This window comes from Rhinopithecus roxellana, chromosome 8 (genome assembly GCF_007565055.1).
Source record: "Rhinopithecus roxellana isolate Shanxi Qingling chromosome 8, ASM756505v1, whole genome shotgun sequence".
Classification (NCBI taxonomy): Eukaryota; Metazoa; Chordata; class Mammalia; order Primates; family Cercopithecidae; genus Rhinopithecus; species Rhinopithecus roxellana.
The window spans coordinates 46,603,838-46,624,072 of record NC_044556.1 but is presented as its reverse complement, the minus strand read 5'-3'; the positions used below and the strand labels follow the sequence as shown (position 1 = coordinate 46,624,072).

Sequence of the window (20,235 nt, the reverse complement as noted above, 5' to 3'; positions counted from 1 at the left end):
TCTCTTAGCCTTCCTTACTTCCAACAACTTTGACTCCTTTAGATCGCAGCCTTTTTTCCTAATCCCTTCTGTCTTCCTCCTACAGTTCCACCTTTTTCCTTTTCCTAGTTCCCAATATTTTCAAAGGGAGAAAAATCTGCTTGCTGTATTTCATATAACCCCCTATAGACATATATGGAGTCTCTTATCTTATTTGTTTTCCACCAAGACCTGTTTTGCTTTCTTTCAATCTTTGCTTTAAACCAGCTCTTCCTTTGTCCTGCCTAAGATTACTCCATTCACTCTTGCAGTCCCTCAGGAATTGTGTAAATAGACCATTATGGCTATAATCAGTATGTTCTATTTCATTTACTTTTTATAATTTTTTAAATGGAACACTTCATGAATTTGTGTGTCATCCTTGCACAGAGGCCATGCTAATCTTCTCTATATTCATTCCAATTTTAGTATATATGCTGCTGAAGTAAGCATTACTTTTTAATCATTCTGTCTCTTTTAAACCCAAAGCTACTATGACTTGGGTATGTGGAACTATTTGAATGAGCTAAAGTAACTTTCTTTGGCATCTTCCTATAGTGCTAAATTTGTCTGTTCTGGTTAAATGGTATGCATCACACTCAATTCATACTCCTTTTTTGTTTGTTTGACAGGGACAGGATCAGGCTAGTTGCTCAGCCTGGCTTTGAACTCATGGCCTCAAGTGATCCCCTGCTTCAGTCTTCTAAGGGGCTGACATTATAGACACAAGCACTACTGCCTCTAGCTTCCGCAATATATTCAATAACTGACAGTGATCCCTTCATTTATCCCTCTCTGTCTTCTCACATATACTTCCAACCAAACACCTCAATCCAGGCATGCTTCCTTCACTGTCTCTCCTCCTCCCTGACCCTTTCTCTCCCAGCTTCTAATTTTTGAAAGTCTTCACTCTCTTACCTGGAAGACCTCAGGCTGTCCAGGTTGCTGTGCTGACGGTTGTTGAACATGTTGCTCACTAGAACTCGAACGATGATGAGGCTGCTGGCCCTGCCACTGTGGCCAGACACCCACACCCTCTGCTGTCCGTGTCTGGAATTGTCCTGCAGTCTGTCCAGTCTCGGGAGCTAGAAATACAGCAAGGAAGAATAAACAACGCCAATCTACACAATTCCACTGTGTACTAATGCCACAAGTAAACAACTATAGGTAAGCCATTAATTTACCTAGGATAACTCTGTCCTTCTCTCCACCAATTAATGCCTTTTCTGTCTCAAAACTCAGCCCTAAATTAATTATTCTTCTCCAGGCAGCCTTTCCATAGTCTTTTACTCATTTAGGTTAAATGTGCAGACTATTAAATGTATAAAAATATACATGATTTTTGTTATATGTGCTAAAGTATTTTTCATGTGGGTAGGTTTTTTTTTTTTTTTTTAAGACGGAGTTTCGCTCTTGTTGCCCAGGCTGGAGTGCAACGGCACGATCTCAGCTCAACACAACCTCCACCTCCAAGGTTCAAGCGATTATCCTGCCTCAGCATCCCAAGTAGCTGGGATTACAGGCATGTGCCACCACGCCCGTTAGAGACGGGGTTTCTCCATGTTGGTCAGGCTGGTCTTGAACTCCCGACCTCAGGTGATCCACCTGCCTCAGCCTCCCAAAGTGCTGGTATTACAGGCATGAGCCACCATGCCCAGCTGGTAGGTTTTAAATTCTAAATAGAATGTCACCTTGCATTTCCCTACAATTAGGTCAGTGTACCCAGAACATAGGCAAACAACTTTAACTACCAGATCCTTTCTCTTTAGCAGTGCGATTTTCCTGTTAACTCTCCTTATGGTCTGGACTCACCAAAGTTAGATCCACGATTGGTGAGACTAGGGTAGGCAGCAGCACCAGGCGATGCAGTTGGAGCACCAGGGAGGGACATGGAGCTGAAGGAGGATGGAGTCTGAAAGTTGCCCACACCAAACTGGGAAGTACGAGTCTTAGCAGTAGCCTGGGTAACCACTTGCTAAAAAGAGATGGAGAGGGGATACAGAACAAATACAGCATTAACATCATTGCACATACCATGCCTATGAGAGTCAACACTGTCAATCACTGCATCCTTCTGAACCAAGCTCATCACTTATTTCCTATTGTATATTTCCTCCAATTAACTTTCAATCTCTCTTAACACTATTTTTTAGGCAGCTGAGATAAAGGTACAAAAAGCAATGAACTATGGGATTAATAAAAGCTGTAAGAATTAAACGAAAGCATCTTATAAACTGTGAAGTTATACAAAACTAGAGGCATTCGTAACAGTAAAGTATTATATGCAGGCCAGGCGGGGTGGCTCATGCCTATAATCCCAGCACTTTGGGAGGCCGAGGCAGGCAGATCACCTGAGGTGAGGAGTTCGAGACCAGCCAGGCCAACATGGTGAAACCCTGTCTCTACTAAAAATACAAAAATTAGCTGGGCATGATGGCACGTGCCTGTAATCCCAGCTACCCAGGAGGCCGAGGCAGGAGAATCATTTGAACCTGGAAGACAGAGGTTGCAGTGAGCCAAGATTGCGCCCCTGCACTGTAGCCTGGGCAACAGAGTGAGACTCTGTCTCAAAATAACAACAAAAAAAGTACTATATGCAGAGAAAAAATATTCTGCACCATTATTCAGTCTGTTCTGCATTCATTTGTTCCTAATGTATTTTTTATAAAAACTATTTTCTCACAAGAGTCGTGTATATGCATTATAGAATATTTGGAAAGTGAAGGAAAATATAAAGAAAATAAGAATCATTCGTAATTCCATGGTAAACATGCTTGGATAATTTCTTCCAGTTTCTATTTTCTCGTGCATTTTGTACACAATTGAGATCAGATTGCATATAACATTCTGCAGCCTGCTTTTGGTTTTGACTTTTTAAAACTATTACTTGTATAACATAAATATATAGTAATATTAAAGAATATTTCTTTAGACAAGGTATTTATTGTGCATTATATTATATATATGAATATTATATAAGAATTTTTCGGCCAGGTGCCGTGGCTCATGCCTGTAATCCCAGCACTTTGGGAGGCCGAGGCGGTAGATCACGAGGTCAAGAGATTGAGACCATCCTGGCTAACACAGTGAAACCCCGTCTCTACTAAAAATATAAAAAATTAGCCGGGCCTGGTGGCGGGCGCCTGTAGTCCCAACTACTCGGGAGGCTGAGGCAGGAGAATGACATGAACCCGGGAAGCAGAGCTTGCAGTGAGCCGAGATCGCACCACTGCACTCTAGAGCCTGGGCAACACAGCGAGACTCCATCTCAAAAAAAAAAAAAAAAAAAGAAAGAAAAAGAATGTTGCAACTTTTTTGTAAACAGACATCACTGTAAGTTAGTCATTAATTGTCTCCTTTTTTCCTGCCTTATGGAGTCCTAAACAAAGAGGAAACATCTTAGAATTTACTCCAAAACAAATCTGAAAATCGGACATGCTCAAAATGTTCCAAGTGAGCAATTCTGATTTAAGGTGAATATTTAAGATAAAAACCAGACTCTACTGAGATTTTTTTTATTATCTGTGATTTTTAATTAGCTACTCTCAACAAAGATGGAAATTGGAAACTGGAGAACAGGGGTTGTGGAGAAGGTATTTAAAATAAAAAACACTGATTTTACATATGGAAAAAAGCCCAAACAAACAGAAAATAATACACAGGGAACAAACAGATGATAGGTTTTACCTGGGCAGAAAAGCCTGAGCGGGTAGTAGGGGTCCAAGTTGGGGTTGCTCCTTGGGTGGGGTTGGAGTGGCGGGAAATCTGGGCCAAGATCTGTCCTGCAGAAGCTGATGGCTGGACAATGGTTACAGGAGGGGCTAGGCCACTATTCCTAGGAGTGAATAAATGAGGTAAAGGATTAAAGGGATAGATTTATCACAGAAGCCAGGAATCAAAGGACAATCTAGTGCTGTCCCTAGATCTCCCTGACTTCCTACAGGTTAGGGAAAATTTGATAACAATTTGGAAAAGACAAGAAAGACTGACAGTCACACACTGACCAGGACACACAGAGATGGAGCCTAGAACATGGCAATAGGACAGGTGCAAAGAAATAGAAGGAGGAAAAGCAGCTTGTTTGCCTCACGCTAGGCCCTACAAGCTTCACTGCTTTTTCCGAAATAACCAGAGAAAGCAAGGGAAGAATAAAATTTGGATTCAGCAGCTGAATCCCTCAGGGCCCTGTAAAGCAGCACATATATACGGGGCTCACCTGAAATTCTCTGCCGGCCGGGGGGTAGGAGGGAATGTGTTGCCCTGGGAGAATAGCTGTTGGGTGGCAGGGACAGTGCTGGAGGAGATGCCTTTACTCTGATCTGTGGACCAAAAGGAGTTGGGGGAGGGCCAGTCAAGGGGCTGTAGTATATTAGTTCAGCAAGTTCCTATTTACTCAGGTGGCATTACGATTAAGTGGAAAAACACTGGAAGATTACTGATTGGGCAGTGGCATGCCCATCAGTAAGTGATCTAAATGAGAATTTAAAAGGATAATGAGAAAGAAACATACCTGCATTGATGTTGTGATAGATTTCTGAAAATCTTGGATCTCTATCCTGGGCATATAAACCATCTGACTTCTCAAGGGGCTTGCTGTGTTCTGGTCCTGTGGTTGTCACAGGCTGAACAACCTGTGGAATACAATGATAAAAATAACCATTAAAGATTTAACATGACAATTCAATAACCCTAAAATTCATATAAAACATATGTACATTCTAACTAGTACTGGAGAACACTTCCTAAATACTCCCTATCCTCTTCAACGAAGAGGACACAACTCACCTGGGAATGATTGTAGCTGGCCAGTCCATCTCTTCCCTGGTACCATGTCCAATTCTGTTTGCTGTTGCTGCTGCCTATATGTCAAAGGCCAGGTGAGAAGAGAAATAGAAAAAAAAAATTTTTTTTTAAAGAATCTGGAGAAAGAACCTTAAAACAAATCAAACAGGCCAGGCATGGTGGCTTACGCCTGCAATCCCAACACTTTGGGAGGCCGAGGCAGGTGGATCACCTGAGGTCAGGAGTTCGAGACCAGCCTGGCCAAAATGGCAAAACCCTGTCTCTACTAAAAATACAAAAAATTAGCAGGGGTGGTGGCAAGCACCTGTACTCCCAGCTATTCAGGAGGCTGAGGCAGGTGAATCACTTGAACCCAGGAGGCAGAGGTTGCAGTGAGCCTAGATCATGCCATTGCACTCCAGCCTGGGCAATGAGAGCAAAACTCCTTCTCAAAAAAAAAAAAAAAAAAAAAAAAACTAACCAACCAACCAAACAAAAAATATATGGGATTGCAAATGACCACCCCCTGGGTGACTGCTCAACAGATGATTATTTGACCATTTCTTACCTGGGTGCCAGCTGTCCTGAGCCCATCTCCAGGGATAAATTAGCTGTGGGACCTAGCTGTGGCCTCTGGATTGTGTTGGAGAGTGTAGGCCGTGGTTCTTGGCTAGAGTTCCTATGAAAACAGAGTAGACAGTAAAGAGGGGGTGGAGGGGGAGGAACGGGGGAGAGAGAGAGAAAGAGAAGAATCAGATTTTGTATGTAAAGCTCTATAGATTCATCTGCAGGTGGAACAATCAATAAATCCTTCATTAAAGTCCAATCCTACAGTTAATCTAGGGTGTCAGTTTCAGCAAATAGAAACTATGTTCTATGACACAGGGGTCATCTTGTTGGGTTCTAACTCCTTCTAGGTATTCAAAACCTGGTTGTTATGGATGTGTGTACATATTCATATAAGGTATTTTTTAAAAGCATAGGTAAAAAACTGAAAGTACGTACACTGTACATTAACAAAGACTATCTGGAGTGTGAAATTTTTATTCCTTCTCTCTGTATTTTTCAATACTTTCCACATTTTCTATAAAGAATATTTATTTAAAAATAAAATACTAGCCAGGCACGGTGGCTCACACCTGTAATCCTGGCACTGTGGGAGGCTGAGGCAGGGTGGACTGCTTGAGCTCAGGAGTCTGAGACCAGCCTGGGCAACATGGTGAAGCCCCCGTCTCTACAAAAAACACAAAAATTAGCAGGCATGGCGGTGGACTCCTGTAGTCCCAGCTACTCAGGAGACAGATGGGAGGATCGCTTGAGCCTGGGAGGTGGAGGTTGCAGTGGGCTGAGAGAGCGCCACCGCACTCCAGTCTGGGTGACAGAGTGAGACACTGTCTCAATGAAACAAACAAACAAAAAAATCTCTAAAAGCTAATTAAAATTAATCATGGTAGGGAAAATGATACATAAACATGGAGAAAGCAATTATTTCCAGAAACTCAAGTCCTTAAAACGGCTTAAATTTTTAAAAATTTAAACAAAATGGAAACACAAAAATGATGGTTGTTGTGTAATATAAAGATGCAAAAAGACAAAAATAAAGAGCTACAATGACCATGACTATCCACTTGAGTCCTAAGTTAATAAAAATTTTAAACTCAATCCACTGTGTTATACTTAGTAAGCAAAGAATTAAACTTTACAAGTTCTAAAGACTGAATTGGACAATATTGTTGTCACCAGGTATTATTCATACTTGCTACGTAGTCATAATCTAATCTTCAAGAGCTGGATTCAAGGCCAATTCAACAGAAAAAGGATTAAATGGCAAGGTGGTAACCTGACAACTGATATCTACTAGATGGCTATAATAAACAAAAAGACAGTAACAAGTGTTAACAAGGATGTGGAGAAATCAGAGCCCTTGTACACTGCTCCTGGGAATGCAGAATGATGGGGCAGCTTTGGAAAACAGTTTGGCAATTCCTCAAAAGGTAAAACAGAGTTACTATGTGGCCAGCAATTCTACTCCTGGGTGGAATTCAAGAGAATAAAAACATATATCCACACAAAAACTAGTACACAAATATTCATGAAAGCATTTTTTCAGCTCCTTATCCCTATTTTACAGATGGAAGCATTTTTGATAACCAAAAAGCAGAAACAACCAAATGTCTATTAATGAACACACAGTATGTGGTATATCCATACAATGAAATCTTATTTGGCAATAAAAAGAAATGAAGTACTGATACATGCTACAACATGGATAACCTTTGTAAACATTATACTAAGTGAAAGAGGCCAGTTACAAAGGAACTACATAGTCTGTGATTCCATTTATACAAAATGTCTAGAATAGACAAATTTATAAAGACAACAGATTCATAGTTATATAGAACTTCAGAGCGGGGGGAAAGAACAGGGAATGACTGTTAACTGATCTAGAATTTGTTTTGGGGGAATGAAAATATTCTGAAATTAGACTGCAGTAAGAGTTACATAACTATGTGATATACTAAAAAACACTGTATACTTTAAATGGGTGAGGTGTATGGTATGTGAAATATATCTCATAAAACTTTTTTAAAAAGCAGCTGAGAAAGAAAGGTCAAATAGAAAAGTGCAAAAGAGAGGAACAGTAACTAATGAAAGAGGAGGATGTAGCTATGCTCTAAAGAAAACTGACCAAATCAGGCCCACTGCCTGTTTTTCGAAATAAAGATTTACTGGAACACAGCCACATTCTTTCATTTGTCTATGACTGCTTTCATGCTACAGCAGAGTTGAGTAGGTGGAATAAAGACCACATGGCCCACAAAGCCTAAAATATTTACTATCTAGCCCCCCTTACAGAAAGAGCTTGCCTACCCCTGCTCCAGAGGAAAGTCCTGTCAGACTAGAGCAATAAACTGGTGTACAAAACATAATCCTTTCCAGAAAGAGTTGATATCTAGAATTGAAACATAAACCCTTCCATCTCAGGACCTAGTCTCTGAATTATTGTTTGTAAAATCTTATTCTGGCGAGGTGCAGTGGCTTATGCCTGTGATCCCAGCACTTTGGGAGGAGGACGGACTGCCTGTGCCCAGGAATTTAAGACCAGACTCTGCAACATGGAAAAATCCCATCTCTACAAAAAATACAAAAATTAGCCAGGCATCTTGGTGGATGTCTGTAGTCCCAGCTACTCAGGGGACTGAGGTGGGAGGATCGCTTGCGCCTGGGAGGCTGAGGCTGCAGTGAGCCATGATCACACTATTGCATTCCAGCCTGGGTTCCAGAGCGAGACCCTTTCTGAAAACAAAACAAAACAGAACAAAAACAAAAACAAAAAAACCTCACTCTACTCTGATCAGCTATCCCAAATCCTATAAGCTGGAAAATGAGGAACTTCAAACTAATGGTGTTTAATACTAGAAAAGTGAGGAGAAGGGAATAGCTTGATAAGACTAAGAAGAGCTGGTACATTAGAAATCCCAACATTGGAAAATGCCTGTGTGATATTCTGAAATACAACTGATTGCTGAACATGGAGGCTAAGGGCACCCACCCCTGTGCCGTTGAAAATTCGACTGTAACTTCTGACTCTCCCAAAACTTTACTACTAATAGCCTACTGTTGGCCAGAAGCCTTACCAATAACATAAACAGTTGATTAACACGTTTTGTATGTTGTATGTATTATGTACTGTATTCTTACAACAAAGTTAAAGAGAAAATGTTATTAAGAAAATCGTAAGGAAGAGAAAATACATTTACAGCACTGTACTGTATTTATCATTATCATAAGCTTATATCATCTTACAAGATGACTTACAAGATAAGTCATCTATATGAAGTGGCAAGCAACCACAGCTGCAGACTTCATTCTACAGTACATATCAAGCAATTCACCTTTTTCTTATAATGTCATGACTTTTCCCTGCTTCTTGGGAAGACTTCCAGCATCACTAGTGGCACTTCATACTGTTCCCAAATGTTATTCAAGGTTTCAGTATTGCACTAAACACGATGAAAAATATGCAAGAACCATGAGATTTCACTTTTTACTGCAATATGCAATTTACGGGAGTGAATTGCTCATGAAGAGATGATTAGCATCACACAGAATTTTAAGCAAACTGGCAACAATTGAGCAATAGGAGGTGGCTACAAAATTATTACAATAGTACAGTATATGCTACCGTTAACTTTACCCAGTTATGATTTAAAACTGCATCTTTACATTTGTTTACATTTCTCTCAACTACAAATGGTGCCATTGTACAAATGGTGTATATGTATACGTTGTGATGCATTTTTACTTTTTTTTTTTTTTGGAGATGGAGTCTCACTGTCACCCAGGCTGGAGTGCACTGGCACGATCTCAGCTCACTGCAACCTGCACCTCCCAGGTTCAAGTGATTCTCATACCTTAACCTCCCAAATAGCTGGGACTATAGGCACGTGCCACCATGCCCAGCTAATTTCTGTATTTTCTTTTTTTTTTTCAGTAGAGACAGGGTTTCACCACATTGGCCAGGTTGGTCTCGAACTCCTGACCTCAAGTGATCTGCTCAACTCGGTCTCCCAAAGTGATAAAGTGATGGGATTACAAGTGTGAGCCACTGCACCTGGCCAGCATTTTTACTTTTTATAAAAGATTTGTATATGTTGTATGGTAGTAAATGATAAAATAGACTAGAATTTATATGTATTTAATATATTCACGCATGACATGCCTAACTTTTTCTAATTTTTTCAATACATCTAGGCTATGTAGCTTATTTTCAGGTTTTTCAAACTGTCACAAATATCAAACGAATTTTCCAAAACATTTACTGAAAAAAATCCATGTATAAGTGGACCTGGATTTTTACCAATTAAAATCTTTGGAATCTTCAGTGTGATAAGTGTCTTTTTGTCTGCTAATGAGTTGACTGAGGGCTGGCAACCCCTAGGTAGCTTCAAGATGGGGCTCGTCCCTGGAAAGATCAAGGCAAAATTAGAGGGTTGGGACTTTTAGCCCTAACCTGCAACCTCATGGAGGGGAGTGGGACCTAAGGTTAAGTTGATCACCAATGGCCAATGATTTAATCACTCATGCCTACATAATGAAATATCCATTAAAATCCAAAAGGACTGGGTTTGAGGAGCTTCTTAATAGGTAAACACATAGAGATCCCTGGAGGGTAGTCCACCCAGAAAGAGTTTGAAAGCTCTGTGCTCCTTCCTCCTTACCTTGCCCTATCTATCTCTTCATCTGATGTTCACTAGTATCCTTTGTAATATCTTTTATAATAAACTGGTAAACATAGGTAAATGTTCCCTGAGCCATTCAAGCAAATTGACTGAACCCAAGTAGGGGGTCATGGGAGACAGCTGGTCAGTCAGATGCACAGGTAAAACAACCTGGGGCTTGCAACTGGCATCGGAAGTGGGAGCAGTCTTGTGGTATTGCATCCACAAATTGGGGGATCTGATGTTATCTCCAAGTAGATAGTGAACTGAATTGAATGGAAGGACACCCAGCTAGTGTCCACTGCAGAACTGATTGCTTGATTTTTTTTTTTTTCTTTTTTTTCCTTTTTTTGAAATGGAATCTCACTCTGTAGCCCAGGCTGGAGTACAGTGGCGTGATCCCAGCTCACTATAACCTCCACCTCTCAGGTTCAAGCGATTCTACTGTCTCAGCCTTCCGAGTAGCTGGGACTACAGGCACATGCCACCATGCCTGGCTAATTTTTGTGTTATTGCTCGATTGTTTACCCCTCACATAGGGCATCAGAAGTATTTTGTGTTGTGAGAGTAGAGGAAAAACACTTTTTTCACACTCCTGTATAATACATACTTCACATTGGTGTTGGTACAGATGATGTATTCAATTTCATCTGAGTAAGGGTTCTGGAAAGTAAAGGAGCTGGTTCTCATCCAGAGCCATTCTTGGTTCTTAGACCGGAACCGGAACATGACAGACAGCACTTGGCCTTTTAATTTCACCACCTGAAAAGTTTTCATGCCATCAGTGGAACTCACAGAAAATTTTCATTACAAAAATAAATAAAAATTTTCCCATTTCTACAACCCTAAAACTCTTGTCATTATCCTTGAGGCACCAGTATTTTTCAATATTAAAACAAAATGAGAGTAAAAACTAAGTGATTCAATATGGAAGCATATTTCTCATGCTTCCTTTCATCTAGAGTGCAGTTCTCTACTCACTGCAACCACCACCTCTCAGGTTCAAGCAATTCTCCTGCCTCAGTTTCCCAAGTGGCAGGGACTACAGGCACGTGCCACCATGCTCGGCTAATTTTTTGTATTTTTAGTAGAGACGGTGTATTCACCATGTTAGCCAGGATGGTCTTGATCTCCTGACCTCGTGATCCGCCCGCCTCGGCTTCCCAAAGTGCTGGGATTACAGGCGTGAGCCACTGTGCCTAGCCTTTTTTTTTTTTTTTTTTTTTGGGATGGAGCCTCGCTCTGTCACCAGGCTGGAGTGCAGTGGCGCAATCTCGGCTCACTACAACCTCCGACTCACTGGTTCAAGCAATTCTCCTGCCTCAGCCTCCCGCGTAGCTGAGATTACAGGCACGTGCCACCATGCCCAGTTAATTTTTGTATTTTTAGTAGAGACAGGGTTTCACCATGTTGGCCAGGATGGTCTCAATTTCCTGACCTCCTGATCCGCCTGCCTTGGCCTCCCAAAGTGCTGGGATTATAGGCTTGAGCCACTGTGCCCGGCCAGAGACTCAAGCTTTCTTATTAGGTTGGTGCAAAAGTCACTGCATTTTTGCCACTAAAAAAAAAAACGGCAAAAACCACAATTTCTTTTGCACCAACCTATTACTACTCTAGTCAAAAAGGAATAATACTTATTTCCAGGAAGGAAAAGACTGTTTCCCTACTTCCCTTGGGAAATCCATTAAAGATACTCTGAGCTACCTTTACAAGTCTATACCAGAAATTTGGTAAGTTTAATGACACTGAATATAGCTTACTCTTGCTTGCTCTTCAATCCTATTTTTTCCCCTGAAATCTGAGAACATCTGTTTTCTTTTTTTTCTTTTATTTCTTTTTTTCTTTGAGATGGAGTCTCACTCTATTGCCCAGGCTGGAGTGCACTGGTGCAATCTTGGCTCACTGCAACCTCCGCCTCCCGGGTTCAAGAGATTCTCCTGCCTTAGCCTCCTGAGCTGGGGACTACAGGTGTGCCCCACCACACCCAGCTGGGATTACAGGCATGAGCCACTGCGCCCAGACAACATCTGTTTTCACAGCATCTACAGAGGCTTCCATAAATAAAATTAAGTTGGCTTTAGTCTTGTTTTGCTTTTTAAAAGTAATTTTAAGTTATTCTATTTTTTATTTTATTTTATTTTTAGACAGTCTTGCTTTATTACCCAGGCTGAAGTGTAATGGGGCAATCTTGGGTCACTGCAACCTCTGCCTCCTGGGTTCAAGCAATTCTCGTGCCTCAGCCTCCCAAGTAGTTGGGACTACAGGCATGAGCCACCATACCTGGCTAATTTTTGTATTTTTAATAGAGACAGGGTTTCAAGATGTTGGCCAGGCTGGTTCAAACTCCTGGCTTCAAGTGATCACCTGCCTCAGCCTCCCAAAGTGCTGGGACTACAGGCGTAAGTGACCATGTCCAGCCAATTTTAGGTTATTTTACATACTAGTCTCATAGAAAATAATCTTTTAACTCTATATTCCTAAAAATGAAAAAATTAAAAATAAAAAAACAGTATTAGAAGCCAACCACCTATTTTGCGATACTATGTATCAAATACTGGGTGATGTGTTTTATATTCATTACCTTATTTAATCTTCCCAACAACCATCTGAATTTAGGTACTATTAATATATTCATTGTATCAGTAAGGACACTACTGAGACTTAAAGAGGTTAATTAACTTGTCTAATACAAAGTAAAAACCGCTATAGAAAGCCATGTCTATAAAATTCACCAGATATTTTCAGGAGCTGAAGCCTGAGAATGACAATTAACAGTCAGCTTACATAATTCATTACAACTCTCACTCATCCATAAAAGAACCATCTAGGCTGGGCGCAATGGCTCACGCCTGTAATCCCAGCACTTTGGGAGGCTGAGGTGGGCGGATCACAAGGTCAGGAGATCGAGACCATCCTGGCCAATATGTTGAAACCCGTCTCTACTAAAAATACAAAAATTAGCTGGGCGTGGCAGCACGTGCCTGTAATCCCAGCTGCTTGGGAGGCTGAGACAGGAGAATCACTTGAACCCGGGAGGCAGAGGTTACAATGAGCCGAGATCACACACTACACTCCACCCCAGCGACAGAGCTAGACTCCTAAAAAAAAAAAATTAACTGTATAAAATCAATTTTTCTACTACAAGCTTAGTGAAGTATACCGTTTTCTTTTTTTTTTCTTTTTTTTTTTTTTTTTGAGACAGAGTCTAGCTCTGTCATCCAGGCTGGAGTACAATGGTATGATCTCAGCTCACTGCAACTTCTGCCTCCCCGGTTCAAGTGATTCTTGTGCCTCAGCCTCCCGAGTATCTGGGATTACAGGCATGCACCACCATACCGGGCTAATTTTTTGTAATTTTAGTAGAGATGGGGTTTCACTGTGTTGGCCGGGCTGGTCTTGAACTCCTGGCCTCAAGTGATCCACCTGCCTCAGCCTCCCAGAGCGCTGGGATTATAGGTGTGAGCCACGGCGCCCAGATGAGAACATCTATTTTCACAGCATCTACAGAGATTGGGTGCATGAGCCACCATGCTTGGCCCAATAGTTTAAATACCTTAAAGACAGCTCCTTGGATACAGTTAATTGAATACAAGACAGTAAATAGCCAAAGCCAAACAGAAATACCTTGGGGATTATCCATAATTTCAAAGTATTAGTCCTTTTCTATTTCTTAAAAATGCAGATTAAGTACTAAAGAACATAAAACTGTAGTGCCTGCCACCGTGTTCAGTTAATCAGTAGTCAATATTTATGGAGTGAATATGATAAATATTTATTCAGAACCAAACCAGGAAAAAAGTTACCTGTTGGAAGCTGTCTCTTAGAAGCTGCTGGTCTTCAGGATGACAGAATTCCACAATATTCTTTCCTAAGAGTTCCTAGAAGAAAGAAGAGTATGATATATACTTTTTTTTTAAGATGGAGTTTTGCTCTTGTTGCCCAGGCTGGAGTACAATGGCACGATCTTGGCTCCCTGCAACCTCCACCTCCTGGGTTCAAGCAATTCTCCTGCCTCAGCCTCCCAAGTAGCTGGGATTACAGGCATGTGCTATCACACCTGGTTAATTTTGTTTTTTTTTTTAGTAGAGACAGGGTTTCACCATGTTGGTCAGGCTGGTCTCGAACTCCTGACCTCAAGTGATCCACCTGCCTCAGCCTCCCAAAGTGCTGGGATTACAGGTGTGAGCCACTATACCCAGCCAAGATATATACTTTTATGGTCATCTAACTGGCCTGGTCCATCAGCTGGGGACCCGGATTTTATTTCTTCTGTTTTGATCCTAAGACTATAGTTAAGTGCGGAGGGAAAAGTAAGACAATAAACAGGCCGGGCGCGGTGGCTCAAGCCTGTAATCCCAGCACTTTGGGAGGCCGAGACGGGCGGATCATTGAGGTCAGGAGATCGAGACCATCCTGGCTAACATGGTGAAACCCCGTCTCTACTAAAAAAAAAAAAAACAAAAAACTAGCCGGGCGAGGTGGCGGGTGCCTGTAGTCCCAGCTACTCGGGAGGCTGAGGCAGGAGAATGGCGTAAACCCGGGAGGCGGAGCTTGCAGTGAGCTGAGATCCGGCCACTGCACTCCAGCCTGGGCGACAGAGCGAGACTCTGTCTCAAAAAAAAAAAAAAAAGACAATAAACAAAAGATGAAATATACTAAAAGAAGACAGAATCTGTTAAGGAGCTGGTTTCTAAAACATTTTTCTTTTTCAGAATATTATACATTTATTTTAATGAGATTATAAATTTTAGGTATAATTTATATGCATAATTCAGCCATTCTAAGTGTATGATTTGATGATTTCTACTAAATTTATACAATTGTGCAATGATTACCACAATCCAGTTTTAGAACACATTCACTGCCGCAGAAAGTTCCCTTGGACCATCTGCAGTCAATCTCTGTCCCCACTCCCCTCCCCAGCCAACCACAAATCTGCTTTCTGCCTCTCTAGTTCTGCTATTTCTACAAATTTCACATAAATAAAACAACACAGTATGTGGTCTTTTGGGTCTAGCTTCTTTCACTGAGCATGGTATTTTTGAAGTTCATCTACATGGTTGCATTACAGTAGTTTATTCCTTTTTATGCTCAGTAGTATTCTAACATGGATACAACACAGTTGTGTATTCATTTACAAAATGTTAATGGACATTTAAATAGTTTCCATTTTTTGGCTATTATGAATAATACAGATATGAACTGTGTACAACTATGTACAAATCTATGTGTGAACATGTTTTCACTTCTCTTAGGTAGATACTTAGGAATGAAATTGCTAGGTTATAGGATAAGAGTATGTTTAACTTTGTAGGAAATTGCCAAAATGCTTTTCCAAAGTAGCTATACCATTTTACAAGTCTATCAGCAATGTATGAGGGTTCCTTCCAGCTTCTACACATTTCAAATCTTTTTGATTGGATCTCAGCCATTCTCGGTTTACGGCCTCAGTATAGCTCTATTGTTTTTGATTTAATTTGTTAGCAATTTCCCGATACCGGTCCGTCTCGGCCTCAAAAGTGCTGATACAGCTTGAGCACCGCCCCGGCCATTCTTTGTCATTTTTGTTTTTTTTGAGACGGAGTGGCCCAGGTTGGTGTAGTGGCGCGATCTCAGCTCACTGCAAGCTCCGCCTCCCGGGTTCCTGATCGCTCACTGCAAGCTCCGCCTCCCGGGTTCCCGCCATTCTCCCTCCAAGTAGCTGGGACTACAGGCGCCGCCGCCAGGCCCGGCTAGTTTTTTTTTTTTTTTGTATTTTTAGTAGATACGGGGTTTCACCGTGTTAGCCAGGATGGTCTTGATCTCCTGACCTCGTGATCCACCCGCCTCGGCCTCCCAAAGTGCTGGGATTACAGGCTTGAGCCACAGCGCCCAGCCTGTTGAGCATCTTTTTATGTGCATAAATGCATATTTATTCTTTGGTCAAATGTCAAGTCTTGTGCCCTTTTTTACCAGCCGTTTGTCTTAATGAGTTATTTATATATTCCTGGTATAAATCCTCTTTCAGATATATGATTTGTAACTATTTTCTCTCCATTTATGTCTGGATTTTTTCATTTTCTTAATAATATCCTTTAAAGAGGTGAAACTTTAATTACAATTAAATCCAATTTATCATTTTTTTTCTTCTGTGAATCATGCTTTTAGTGTCATGTAAGAAATCTTTTGCTTAATTCAAAATCACAGAGATTTTCTCCTAGGAGTTTATTTGTAACTTTAGCTCTTACACATTTAGGTCTTTGAGCTGATTTTTGTAAATTGTATAAGGTAAGATCTATGTGTTTTTATTTTCGGGTGTGTTTTGTTTTTTTTTTTTTTTGCATACAGATGTCCAATTGTTCCATTTGTTAGAAATATTTATTTTATCCATTGAATTGTCTTGGCACCTTTGCTGAAAATTAGTTGACAAGTATAAGAATAGACCTTATTCTGATCTATTGATCTATGTATCTCTCCTTACACCAACACCACACTGTCTTGGTAATAGCTTTATAGTTAGTGTTGAATCAGGTAGTGCAAATTCTCTTTGTTCTTTGTTTTCAAGATCTCTTTTTCACCAATCTCTTTCACATAGCCACAGCCAGAAGTCCTTCCTTTCCACAACACTTTTAAAAGTTTATATGATGAGTCAATTCAGAGATGGCTAACTGGTCTGTTGCATGAGTAAATTATAATAACTGGTGCTAAATCTGCATGTTTTATGGGTCATTATTCATTTAGGTAATTACATGAATTATCTAAATGTGGCTATACTGGTGTAACTAATTAATATGAGTACCTTTGAATCATTATCTGTATTAATATGAATAACGAAAAATAAATACATATTTGTACGTGCTGCTCCCACCTGGTTTGACGAGCCATATTTCTCTACATGAGATGACAGTCCTAATAGGAAGCTGAAAATAATGTTAGGTACTAACAGAATATGATGATCTCTTTTTCTCAACTGAGGTTGATATGTTTTGGCTATCTTAGGAACTACATGATTACATAATCTCAACACAGCCAAAGGAAAATGGAGGCTTAAGTATTAGTGATATAATAGCTCCAGCTCCTCACCTGCGGCTGGTAGCCAACAGTAGCCACACAGCGGTGATCCACAAAAGTGAAGATCCCCTCAATGTTGTGTCGGGAGATGAACTCTGTTGGTTGACAAACATTACTCATGTCTGTACAGTTGGGAGAACTAGTTACCTGAGAGTGAAGAGATAAAAATCAGGTAAAATGACACCAGTCTTTACAGATGTATTTCCTATCTCCTCATGGTCTTTTGCATACACATAAGATTCCCAGTTTTAGGACTTTCTAAACTTTCACATTTTATCCAAAAAGGAAAAAAAATGGCAATCACAATCAGACAAGGCATAAGGTCTAGCTCTACTACCAAACATTTACACTTTACCAAGTTAGTAAAGTAAGAATAAAGTTTATTCAACCCAAAATCCACATACTTTCATCTAGCTAGGCTGAGCTCATTACTCAGGTTGATATGGTACAAGTAACCAAGAAACTTATCTATACTTATGAAAAAAAATCAAAATAATTTCACTTTTCTAATGTTAGTCAGGTAATGATAAAACGAAAAGGATCTTTCTTCTTTCGTATAGGGGCAAAGGAAATTAACTGGAAATTGAAAATTAAGCATAGTAAAGCTAAAATTAAGACAAGCGGAAAAAGATCTCCCTCCTCTCATGCTTTTCAACTTCTACTTAAGTCCAAGAATAGCAATGGTCACTATAAATGCCATATTCCTTCAAATTTTTACAGTTTTGTGGAATTCTTCATTTGTATTCAGAAAGTAAAAGAAAATTAACAGGAATGAGTCCTGAAGATTTTTTCTAATTGAAAGGGGATATACATGTGGAAAATTCATACTTGCCTGCAATCTTCCAATGGCCACTAGGCAAAACTTGCTTCCCTGGCCAGCCTCTGGGTCATCATCTGGGAGGGAAACACCTTCAGAAAGGTGAGGTTAAAAGGTTTAACAGGGACCTCCAACTCAAATGCCTTCAAAACTCAAACAAGTAAAGATTCAAAATAGACCTATTTATGGGCCAGGCACCGTGGCTCACGCCTGTAATCCCAACAATTTGGGAAGCCGAGGTGGGCAGATCACTTGAGGACAGGGGCTTGAGACCAGCCTGACCAACACGGTGAAACCCCATCTCTACTAACAATACAAAAATTAGCCAGGTGTGGTGGCGTGCACCTGTAATCTCAGCTACTTGGGAGGCTGAGGTGAGAGAATCACTTGAATCCAGCAGGTAGAGGCTGCAGAGAACCAAGATCGCGCCACTGCACTCCAGTCTGGGTGACAGACAGAGTGAGACTCCCTCTCAAAAAAAAAAAACAAAAAGCAAAACAAAACAAAATACATCCAGTTATGAAGAGGCTAAGCATAAAGCAATAGAGAATGATAAATAAGAATAAAAATAAACAACTATATAAAATTTACCATATATGCCAGTCATTGTTTTAAGTATTTACATATATATTAATTCCTACATTTTACCCATGTTAATTACAGTAAACTGGAAATACAAGTCCTACCCAGAGTAGTCTAAAAAACTATGCTGGGCAAATAAGGCATATATGAAGACATCCATTCTATGACCATGTTATAGGCAGAAAATTTATGCTTTGCCTAATCTGTGACTTTTAAAGTTAGCAAGCAACCCAAAATGAAGTTATACCAACCATCAATAGTTATTCATGTCCCTTGGAAAAGAGAGAAACCAATGTTTCACAGAGAAAGGGAAGAAGACTGCATTTCTCCCCTATTGTTTGCATATTCTTTTTATCCAGAAAAATAGTATTCCTTGATGCTACACAGAGGTATGAAAGATAACATACTTTAAATGTATGGATTATGTAGTATATAGACAAAGTAATTCAAATGTCATTACTACTTCAGTGAAATTTTTTAAAATTACATTAACTACTTTTATTGGGTACCTGCCATATGCCAGGCACTGGGCTGGATGCTTTCCTTAAATTAAATCTAATCCTCACAAAACCCCTATACAGGATGTACTAACTCCAAATTACAGATGAGAAAACTGAGCTTTATAAAGGTCAAACAACTTACCCTAGGCAATGCCACTAATAAATAACAATGACAGGAATCATATCCAGGATTTTCCACGTCCAAAGTTTAACCTCTTTCTGAAATACATCACCTTGCTTCTCTTTTCTCTTAGTTTCTGTCTCCCCCAAACCCCTACTTTCCAATAATATCCATGCAGCAGGGAAGTAATAAAGTTGTTAAGATTTGGAAACTCTGACAAGCCAACTTAAAACGTTGATCCCTGCAACCCAATCACCTTTCTCACATTCCTTGTTTGACCTCAAGTTCTAGTAAAGCCAATCTGCTCAAAGCTTGATTTAAAGCCTTTGCAGAGAATATCCTCGATAAGTTATTACAATAAAGGCAATTCCCCCTTTTCTCTCAAAGTCTTGCTCCTAGTTTAGAAAGCTTTCTCAAATTAACTGCATTCAATGTCTATGCTTCTTTGCAAGAAATGCTTAGAACACATATGTTCAGTATAAATTTGTGCATTTAAAAACCACATTCTGTGACATAGCCAATACTGAATCATTTTCCAGCCTGATCTATCTATCTCCTCAACTGGAATAAAAGCTCAATAATGGAAGGGAAAGATTGTGCATTTTACTTTCCTATTTTCTTTCATCTTATACAAAAGTACATTTCATATACCAGGTATATAATAAATATTAGCTTTCATGGACTCTGTGATGAACCAACGGTACTAAGGGGAAATATTTACTGTTTCACTTTCTTACCTGCTGGGGGCCAGGCCTTGATGTAGCCTGTGCAGTGGACCACCACGAAGTGAGGTTCCCCATCCTTTACAGAGCCAAGTCCATTCCTAGCAGAGTTACAGGAATTAGAAAAAAAAAAATCTACCCAGTAAAACTCAAAGGGCAATGCTGGCTTAGTACCTTTAAGTTTAGGCTCTTAGGAGTTTACAAAACAGGATAATCAGCTTTCCCACCCAAAAATGACCACCATATTTTTACCCTTGCCAAAGTAAAGTAACCAAAAGGTATGCAGTAGGAGGAAAGCAGGTAAAATAGCATAGCAACTTCCTTAAACAGGATTTTCAAGAGAAGTTTTAGCAGTTTAGGAAAATATTGCCAGAAAAAAAAGTAACTGGGAGGTAAGGGATGAAAGTGAGGGCTGCTGAAG

The 20,235-nt window shown here is 40.2% G+C and overlaps 1 protein-coding gene and 1 non-coding gene across 2 annotated transcripts in view; both read right to left on the bottom strand.

The window, feature by feature from the left end:
• The window catches only part of ARNT (aryl hydrocarbon receptor nuclear translocator), a 66,247-nt gene that overhangs the window by 2,503 nt on the left and 43,509 nt on the right, over nt 1-20,235 (bottom strand). Inside the window, 13 exon segments of the mRNA XM_010387241.2 lie at nt 937-1,103; nt 1,831-1,993; nt 3,706-3,853; nt 4,235-4,337; nt 4,529-4,649; nt 4,804-4,839; nt 4,841-4,877; nt 5,369-5,479; nt 10,633-10,784; nt 13,826-13,900; nt 17,085-17,219; nt 17,905-17,981; nt 19,830-19,915. Of these exon segments, the coding sequence (XP_010385543.2) occupies nt 937-1,103; nt 1,831-1,993; nt 3,706-3,853; nt 4,235-4,337; nt 4,529-4,649; nt 4,804-4,839; nt 4,841-4,877; nt 5,369-5,479; nt 10,633-10,784; nt 13,826-13,900; nt 17,085-17,219; nt 17,905-17,981; nt 19,830-19,915 (1,411 nt within the window).
• LOC115899358 lies at nt 364-471 on the bottom strand. The gene has a single exon (XR_004059085.1). It is a non-coding gene; the product is annotated as a U6 spliceosomal RNA (small nuclear RNA).